At 56.7% G+C, this 9542-nt stretch overlaps 3 protein-coding genes across 3 annotated transcripts in view; all 3 read right to left on the bottom strand.

Moving 5' to 3' along the window:
- VDBG_00568 (adenosine deaminase family protein) overlaps nucleotides 1-955 on the bottom strand; it is a gene marked incomplete at both ends in the record, with an annotated part of 1851 nt that extends 896 nt beyond the window's left edge. The window contains one exon of the mRNA XM_003008840.1: nucleotides 180-955. Coding sequence (XP_003008886.1) covers nucleotides 180-955 — 776 coding nt within the window. The remainder of the gene's footprint in view (nucleotides 1-179) is intronic.
- Nucleotides 956-1424: 469 nt separating this feature from the next.
- VDBG_00567 (5-oxoprolinase) lies at nucleotides 1425-5561 on the bottom strand (the record flags this gene model as incomplete). The annotated part of the gene is made up of 1 exon (XM_003008839.1): nucleotides 1425-5561. The coding sequence occupies one exon, from the start codon at nucleotides 5559-5561 to the stop codon at nucleotides 1425-1427; it is 4137 nt and encodes a 1378-aa protein (XP_003008885.1).
- Nucleotides 5562-6334: 773 nt separating this feature from the next.
- On the bottom strand, nucleotides 6335-9528 carry VDBG_00566 (PX domain-containing protein; the record flags this gene model as incomplete). Its single annotated transcript, XM_003008838.1, has 2 exons — nucleotides 6335-9348; nucleotides 9432-9528. 2 exons carry the CDS (start codon nucleotides 9526-9528, stop codon nucleotides 6335-6337), a joined length of 3111 nt encoding a protein of 1036 aa, XP_003008884.1.
- Between the last annotated feature and the right edge of the window lie 14 nt (nucleotides 9529-9542).

The following is a 9542-nucleotide window of genomic DNA, read 5'->3' as shown; positions in this document are numbered from 1 at the left end:
TCGGACTTGAATCTAGCAAGCTCTTCGTCGATGACGCTGTACATGTGGTCATAGTCAGTCTCGGGCGTTTCACGGCTTTGGCGGCAGTAGCCGAGCCCCAGAGTGACGCTGAAAGACCATGTCAGATAGATATTCTGCGCAGAAGAAGCAGAAGCAGCAGCCCCAGAATGTGAACTTACCGTAGTTCGATCCAATTGACGTTTTCAGCGTGAAGAGTGCTCATTATATGACGTAAGAAGGCGCGAAAGATGGGCTCGTAAGATATCATGCTTTCCGTGATCGCAAAGCACCGCCCTAAGCGTTTCCAGATGGCTTCGCGGGTGGCATGTTGTTCCACGGACTCCTTCGATATGACACATTGCATCCTGAGCCAGTTTCTGAACGCAGGTTCTCCGCCGTCATTGAACTCGTTCGCCGCCTTCTTGAGACCTCTCCATGTGCCGGGGACGTAGCCTCTTGTCCAGACTGACGCCTCGCTCGTCTCAGTTTGGCGAAAGCCAAACTTCACGGTCGCGCCCTCCAGCGCCGTGCTTGAATCTAACGGTGCGTCGGCCGAGATGTGCATTCCCGGAGTTTTGAATACCACGTCCAGGAGCCAGTCGATATCAACCATGTTACTCAGGTTCGCGTTCAACACGCCTCCCTTCGGCAACCGCCGTATGATACGCCACAGGTCTGTCGTCTCGAGCAACGGCTTCGCCAAGGCAAATGGCGTTCCCAGATCTTGCTGGCCAGTCCATACCGTCTCATTTTCTCTCTCGCGAATCTTGGTGACGATGGCAGCGGCACGGCGAGCGAGCGGAGAGAGCGAGTTACGGAAGCCCGTGTCGGCGCGGAGGGCGGATTCCTGGTCCCGGAGGCGGACGCTGCCGGCGGTGAACTGCCGCAGGAAAGGTTCATCTGGCGATGGAATCTCCTGGGCTAGTTGAGCGTAGTCTTCGTCTGAGAGGGACATGTTGAGGGTTTGCAGCAGCAGGCTGATGGTATCGACGGGAGCACGTCGGATGACGATGTCACAAAGTTGACTCGCGGGGGGTGCTGCTGTCGGGCCAGGATGACTGACCTCCACGGGAACTCTTCCGAACTAATCCCAGGAAAGAAGGCCAATTCAATTTGCTGATTGCATGAGATTATATCTGACCGATATGCTCCTGGATGTGTGGATGAGTTGAGATGCTGGTGTCTCACCTCTTGGAGACCAGTGACGTCGGATGGTGGGGTGGTGTTTACACCGAGAACCTCGGTCTATCCGCACAGAAGACTTCGGTGTAAGCCTCGGTGAACCCCCTATTCCAGTCTCCCTTACCTACCTTACCTACCTAGGTAAGGTGTCTAGGTAGGTCGGAAGCCTGCGAAGTAAAATTGACTTGCATTGCCACGCATTGTCTGGCATTCACAATATCCAAGTGACTATGTACCCTAAATTAGGCCTGAAGCTGCAGATCTTCTCTGTTCGCGTGGCTGCCGCCTCTCCATCCTGCTCGAGGATCAGTCTTGCTCTGAAGGCCCTTTTCCTTCCCAGGAGCACCCCATCCACCACCTCCAGGGGTATTAATGATGATGCGATCACCAGGCTTCATCGGCGCGCTGTTCTTCGCACCAAGGTTGAACCTCCTCTCTTCGTATTCCACCTGTTCTTCATTCTCTTTCTTGTCATCGGTTCCCTCTTGCAGCCTCTTCAGCGACTTCTCCCAGCTTCCTTTCTCGACCTGCCGGACCCAAATGTTCTGTCCCGACTGGCCATCCTCGCCGCCCGCGAGACCGTACGGTCGGTACACCCTTCTTTCACTGAGAATAGAGACTTGCACAGGAATGCGGAATTCGATGTCCCTTATCACACCGTCTCCGCCATTGTGCTGGCCCCTGCCGCCAGAGCCTTTGCGGAGCGAGAACTCCCGCAGCAGCACTGGGTATCGCCTCTCGAAAACTTCAGAGTCAGTGATGCGCGTGTTGGTCATGTGCGTGTGTACACCGCTGGTGCCCTCCCACGTGGACCCTGCACCACTGCCACCTGCGATTGTCTCATAGTAGCCGAAGCCCTTGACGACCTTATCCTCGCCGCCGACGTTTCCGCCAAAGCCAAAGGTCAAGTTGTTGCAGTCACCCTGGCTGGCGGCACACGCCTGGAAGGCCTTGAAAATGACATCAGTGACCCGCTGGCTCGTAAGGACGTTGCCTCCCACCACAGCCGCCTTATCCGAGGGCGAAAGCAGGGAGTGTGGTGGGATCTTCACCGTGATGGGCTTGAGGCAGCCCTGATTCAGGGGTATATCTTCCGAGATCAGGCATCGCAGACAATAAATAATGGCGCTGTAGCTCACTGCCTCTGGCGCATTGATGTTTCCATAGACCTCTGGGCCTGTGCCTTCAAAATCAAAAACGGCTTCTCCCTTGTCAGCGTCTATTGTGATTTTCAGCTGAATAGGGCTGCCGTCGTCCATAAAGTCGACGGCTTGTAAGGCTGCACCCTCGGACCGCTTGCTGACCTCCTTGAGTAGGTTCCGGACGCATAGCTCAGCGTTGTTCTGAATGTGTACCATGTAGAACTGGACCGTCTCTTCGCCATACTCATCTATCAGACCCTCAATCAGAGAGATTCCCTTCTGGTTCGCCGAGACTTGTGCGCGGAGGTCGTTGATGTTGTCCGCCAGACAGCGTGTTCCGCTGCATCCTGGGTATTGAGCCGGCTCGTCGTAGAGCAGCTCAGTCACACGCTTTTCGTCAAAACGCCCTTCACTTACGAGCTTTTCGCTCTTGATAGCTGCACCTTCCTGAAACAGCTCGCGCGAATGAGGTGGCATGCTGCCGGCTGTGATGCCACCGATATCAGCGTGATGGGCTCTGGAGGCAGCGTAAAACAGGATCTTGTCGCCCGCGTCATTAAAAGCGGGCATGACCAGCGTAATGTCTGGGAGATGTGTTCCGCCGTATGAAGGGTGGTTCGAAATGATCCCCTCCCCCTTCCTCAGGCGACCCTGCCAGATCTCGGCTTGCCTCCTGACGCACGTTGACATGGATCCCAGATGAACAGGTAAATGGGGCGCATTTGCAACCCACCGCTTTGGCGTCAAATATTGCGCAGGAAAAGTCAAGTCGTTCTTTAACATTGGTGCTGACACTTGTCTTCTGTAGCGCGCGTCCCATTTGCTCAGCAATGGACATGAATCGGTGGCCAAAGATGCTGAGCATGATGGGGTCAACCTCTCTGTCGGCCTTCTCCTGGTGCTGCCTGCGAAGACGTTAGCGACTGGATGAAAAGATGACAAGTGGCCATCATACCCATCCTTAGAAGCCCCCTTATCAAGATCGATGACCACATGGGTGTCAAGGATGTAGGCAGTAGCCCCAGGTGTCACCACGATGGTTTGCGTACCATCTGCCAGCATGGCCGGGCCTTGGAGGACATGCCCCGTGTTGAGGTTTTCAAGCTTATACACGGGAGTTTGTTGACGGCCACCCTCGTAGTACACCTGCTGGCGATCGTGAACCTTGCTGTCGTCGATATCATGGCGGGTCAGGGTCTTTAGTTGTTGATCGACTGATTTCTCGTGGTGGCGAGAGCTCTTGCCGATGCCCCGCACGCGGACGTCATCTACGATCATGTCGCGATCGTCAAGAGTAAACCCAAATTCGTACCGATGCTGTTTGACAAAGGCACTGCCAAAGTCCCACGTACGTCCATCAAATTCCCTCTCGGCCTCTTCGGCACTCGGTTTCACAATCATGAGGGCGGACTCGGTCCCTCGATATCGTATGTTAAGGTACTCCTCAAATATAATATCGTCGCCTTCGAAACCCTGGTCCTCGAGAGCTTTCCGGGACCGGTCCTTGAGCTTCTCCATCTTGCTCTTCAGCTCGTCGACAGTCTTTCCAGGGTATGCCCAGATCTTTGATTCTGGTTCCTGGCGTTCATCGACGACATCGGCAAGGGCCATGCCGTAAGCCGACAGCACTGAGGAGTACCGATGGACCAGAATTTGCTTGATGCCTAGAGCATCGGCGATTGCGATGGCATGCTGCCCGCCAGCGCCGCCGAAAGTGGCCAGTCGATGCTTGGATGAGTCGTGGCCTTTGGCCTCGGTGATCGACCGAATGGGTCTCGTCATGGTCTCGTTGGCCACCGTAAGGAATCCGTACGCGACCTCGTCCACCGTCATGTTCTTGCCAGTCTCGCCATTGACCTGATCGGTCAGCTCCTGCAGGACCCTTTGGCTAGCTTCAGGGTCCAGTCCCTGATCCTCGTTCCTCCCGAAGATCTTGGGGAAGAACTCTGGCAAAAGTCGACCGAGGTAGAGGTTTGCATCCGTCACAGTCGCCGGGCCTCCTTTTCGGTAGCACGCCGGGCCGGGATGCGCTCCAGCCGACTCGGGGCCCACGACAAACAGTCCGTTCTTCCAGAACAGTCTCGACCCGCCACCAGCAGCAACCGTGTTGATATCGAGCTGAGGCGATTGAATAGTCACACCCGCCGTCGTCGTCTCGAAAACGTGCTCGTACCGGCCTTCGCCGTAGCGGGAGACGTCTGTGCTGGTACCACCCATGTCGAAGCCGATGACGGGAATCTTCGTCTCTTCGTCGTAGGAGGTGACAGCGTAGCCAACAACGCCACCAGCAGGGCCCGACAAGATGGCCTTGAGCCCGGTGAACTTTTCGACGTCCACTAGTCCACCATCGCTCTGCATAAACTCGCACCGGGCTCCCTTGCTGCCCTCGTGTTGCTGAACGCTCCTTGTGCCGAGGCCGCCCTCGAAGCCGGACTGGAAGCCAGAGATGTACTTCTTGATGGCCGGCGTCAGGTAGGCATCGGCACAGACAGACGTAGCTCTTGACACGAGCTTGATCATGGGCATGAGCTCGTGACTCAGCGACACGTGCTCAAACCCAATGTCCCTCGCCAGTCTACCGACCACGGCCTCGTGGTCGGGAAACGTGTAGCCGTGCATGAAGCAGACGGCCACGCTCCGGATCCCCTTGTCAAAGACCTGCTGAAGCTGGCTCCTGATGCTATCTTCCGCCGGCCGCCGGAGGATACGAACCGCCTCGCCAGACGTGCCCTGCACCAGCTCGGCGTCCGCCGCCTCCTTGGTCCCAGCCGGGACGTCCACCTTTGTGACCGTCCTCTCGGGATCCTCCGCATAATCCTCCAGCGTCACCCGCTCGTCGATTTCGACAACCTCTTCATAGAGCACATCGGGCTTCCGTATGGCCAGGTCGAAAATCTTGGGCCTGCTTTGGTTCCCAATGGCCAGACAGTCGCGGAACCCCTTGGTGACAACAAGTGCGATACGCTCGCCCTTGCGCTCGAGCAGGGCGTTCGTAGCGACTGTCGTGCCCATGCGGATGGAATCTATGCGGCCCGTGTCAAGGGCGGCCCCGCGCGGGATCTCACGCTCCAGAAAGTGCGACATGATGCGGCGGATTCCCTCGAGCGGGGCGTCGGCGTAGTTGGCCGGGTCCTCGGAGAGAAGCTTAATGATGATCTCGCGCCCGTCCAGCTCGCCCACGCAGTCTGTGAAGGTGCCGCCACGGTCAATGGCGATGCGAACACCGCGGGGCCGCATCGTGGTTTCCCTCATGATCGGCAGTGATAGATAGGTTCAGAAGCAAGCCAGCGAGACTCGTTGGATCAATCGGGATGTAGTGGTCTTCTGGTTTGGGGAATAAACAAGTTGCCGATTTTGGCGTGCCTTGGGAACGTCAATGTATCGTAATTATGGCCAGCCTTTTCACGACGTCAAAACAAATGGGAAGCAGAAGGTATATGGGAAGCCATTACAAATCCAGGTATGGGCAATGCCGATGTCATCACACACAGGCAAGGCAGTCGCCGAGGACGTCACCGGAGAGGGGCAAGTTAGCTCTTATCAGCAGCGTGCTCGCCTTATCTGACAGCGTGATGGAGAAGGAGATCTGTACCCCGCCGCAGTGCCTAGGTAGGTACCTACCTACTTCTAGGTAGCTTGCTAGGTACCTTTCCCGGTACCTGGTTTTCATTCGAACATTGCCAGTAGCTTCATCAAGTACCGCGAACGTCAAAAGCTTAGCGAAAATCTCCATGGCCATGGTGCGTGCCTCACTTACCTCTGTAAGAAAGAGCTCGGTCAACAAACTTGTCATACTAAAACAAGAATGGATTAAACATGGTCGCTGTGCGAGCAAAAGAGAACTGGTGTATCGTCTAGCAACCTTGCTTCATTGCCTCATCCTGGCAGACCTGCCCCCCCCCTGAAATCCGTTCCATCGCCCATTAATAAATACTATATGTCGCCGTGCTATACAGCCCCTAGTCGTACACATCAAGAAATTCATATCGTAGCATTACGCATGCGTCCGCTCAATGCGTCACGACCCTGACGGCCTGGAGCAGAATGCCAAACATCAGACCCCGCGCTACCTCCTCCAGCTGGAGACAGTCAAAGATGCGTCCCAGCGCATCCGTCGTTGCGGCTTGACCCATGACACCTGTGAGAGCAGCCGGCACGCCGCGCTCGATGAGCATCCGCCGCGCCTTGATCCGCAGCTTCTCCTTCTCCTCAAGTGTCATCTCAGCTGGCCAGCTTGCGCGCTCTTCCTCCGTTGGCATTGTGTTCTCGCGCATCTTGCGCAGGTGATGCGCCAACCCCGCGTCGCTCGTGTTGGCCTCGATCACCGACTCCTGCATCATTTTCTGGATCGACAGAAGAGACGGGTTGCCGGGCCGCAGGAGGAACGATTTGGCCGCCGCCAGCAGCGTGCGCCGAATGTTCCATGCCGAGGAGAGCGTGTACATCTCGTTGATAACGGCAAACACGAGCTCGACCGCCACTTGTGTTTCCTGCTCTGACAACTGCGCGTATTGTCGAACGGGTTTCGGCGCTGTCACCGTCGCCGTCGCCGCTGCCGCCGCCGAGGGCGTAGTAGGGCTGGCCACGGACGCTTTCTGCGTGTGCGTTTGGGCCAGCGGAGACGTGACGCTGTTGGATGAGTTTTCCCTCGTCAGGCACAGCTCACGAGCCTTGAGGTGCGTTTCGCCATTGCTCGGAACAGATTGGAATGCTTGCTGTTCGTCAACTGGCGTGGGGAACTTCATGCCGTCGAGGCTCAACGTCGATGGTGACCGCAGAGGCGATCGCAGCGCGGCCAAGCTCGATGCGCGGCTGTGCTCGCGGCTGCCGCCCAACGCACTCGGCACGCCCCTCTCCCACCGGTCGACCCTGGGCTTCAGGCCCTCGGCTTCCGATTCGCCGCGCGAGTCGTAGCTGGGTCTCCTCTCCATGGGTGCCATCATGCCGGGCTGTACCGAGACAATGGACGACCGCTGGCTATCGAGGCTGTCTCTCGTCTTGCGAGACGCCCCTGGCGACATGACCTGACTGTTGAGGCTGGTTGTGCTTTCCATGCGCGGCGCGGACCCCAGCGACAGGCGGTTTGGCTGCACCTGGACTTCGCTGATGGAGGCATTCGTCTGCCTCCGCGGCCCCAGGCCGATGGTGTTGAAAACTCCGGTAACGCCACCAAAAACAGCTTTGCCTCCTTCCATCGCACCCTTAGACCCTAGCGAGAGCACATCTGTCATGTTCTTACTGAACGCATCCCAGCCGAGGACCCCGCCTTTTGACTCGCCACGGGAGTGTCCATTTTCCTTCTCAAGGAAACGCTTCATGCCCTCGCTTTCGGCCAAAGGTTGGTACCAGCACGCGTCCCGCACATAGCGCTCGAGCTCGCCTCGCAGGGACGACCTCGAGTGCAACTTCCAGTTGGGAAGCGTTGTGTGCTGTTCCGTGAAAGCTGTCGCTCCCGAGATTGTGGCTATGCGTCGCAGAATCTCGTGCAACGTTTCAAAATCAGAGTACTTGCGCACAATCATCCAGCCGGCATAGTGGGAAGACGCAGGCTCTATCTGCACGAGGTAGTCCCAGGTCGGCTTGCTCCGAATGCGGGCATTGTCAGTGGGCGCATCGTCGTGCAGGACAATATTGGCATTGTGCAGGGTCAGGAGAGGTTTGCGAGGGCCCTCGCCCGGCGCCTCTGGCTCGTCCTTGGCGGGTGGCACAATCTGGTCAAACGTGGTGAACTGGCCATTTGTGTCATTCTCCAGCTGTTTCGGGGACGACTCTCGGCTTGACATATCGGCGGTGGATCGAGGTGTGATGGGTGACTGCAAACTCTCGCGCTTGCTCGAATTGTCGACGGATGGCTTATCCATGGATGTTTCTGAGCGTGGGGAGATCTCCCCCGAAGTAGAGCTGGGACGCTGGCCATTGGTTTCGTTTGAAGCTCTGCCTTCGCCAGCCTGGGCAGGCTTCTCGGATGTAGAGGCCGTCGCGATGCTTTCTTTTGGAGATTGGCATTCCGCCTGAGCTAGAAGGGCGTTCATGCGCTTCATTTCTTCCATTGCCTCTTCCATTTCCTCGTCTGCTTTGCTCAGTTTCTTCCTGTGCATAGACTCCTTGCGTCTAAACTTTTCGAGGTCAAATGAGTTGCGGTTGCCCTTGGCTAGCGAAATGTTGCCGACATTGCCGTCAAAGTCCGCAAAGAGGTTGTTGTTCATAGTGTTGGCATCCGGGCCGGTCTGCATACCAACGTCAATAGCCTGGCTGAAGTCAGGCTCGCCAGCCTCGAGCAGGTACACGATCCAACCATTGATCCATTCGGGCTTGGAACACGTTTGCAATGATGTTTCCAAAACGACACCTGCAAGGATCTCCCGGAGGAAAATGCGCGCAGGGTCGCATTTATGTGTCTGTCGGTCGAGGTATTGGAGCAGATCTTCGGCGACCATGCGAAATTTGGTCGCCTGCTGCGTTTGGCTGAGGAGGCTGGAGAGACTCGAGTCGGGGTTTTCGGCGAGATACTCATAGATTGCATCTGCTGCAGTCACATTGGATTCGGCTGATACATCGGCAAAGGCGGCGGAGAGTTCGGAGAGGAAAACAATGGCGATGGAGCTGGTGTTGGTTAGGAAGTCGAGGAAAGAGTCGGCTGGGCGTTTGCGGTACAAAGCATTTGAGACGGAGAGGAGGAATGAGTTGAGGACCTTTCTGCAGGCCAAGGGAAAGGACGAGTCGCCTGGAAGGATAGGGGAGTACCACCATTTGATGTAGTCCCGCACGACGGCATCGACGAAGCTGGACAAGGCGTCGCGGGTCTCCGGCTTGAAATCGTCAAATGTGTTGATGAGGCGTTCCTCCTCCGCCTCTTTGATTTCCTCAGTCTTTGACTCGGGGGTCTTCTCGAGTCCCAGCCTTTGCAGAACCTCCACACCTCTTTCGCCGCGAACAGCTCGAGAGATCTCGGGGTGGCGTGCTTCGTAGGAGATGAACAGGACCACGCCGCCAAAGGCGCCAATAAGGACGAGCCCGAGCTTGCCTAGTGCGAGATATGTGGCCGCGGCCAACCCAAGACCGACACCAGTGAGTGTCTCTGGAGTAGCTGTCGAAAGAAACTTCAACGTCTTCGCGAGGAGGTCGTCGTCGAGGCGCCGGAATGTCGGGAGCAGTGTTGGGGAAGGAGGGGTTGTAAGGTCGAGTCTGGTGCTGTAGTCTTCATCTTTTCGACTGATG

The sequence above is a fragment of the Verticillium alfalfae genome, genomic scaffold, assembly GCF_000150825.1.
Source record: "Verticillium alfalfae VaMs.102 supercont1.1 genomic scaffold, whole genome shotgun sequence".
Lineage (NCBI taxonomy): Eukaryota > Fungi > Ascomycota > Sordariomycetes > Glomerellales > Plectosphaerellaceae > Verticillium > Verticillium alfalfae.
This window is presented reverse-complemented; position numbering and strand designations above follow the sequence as displayed.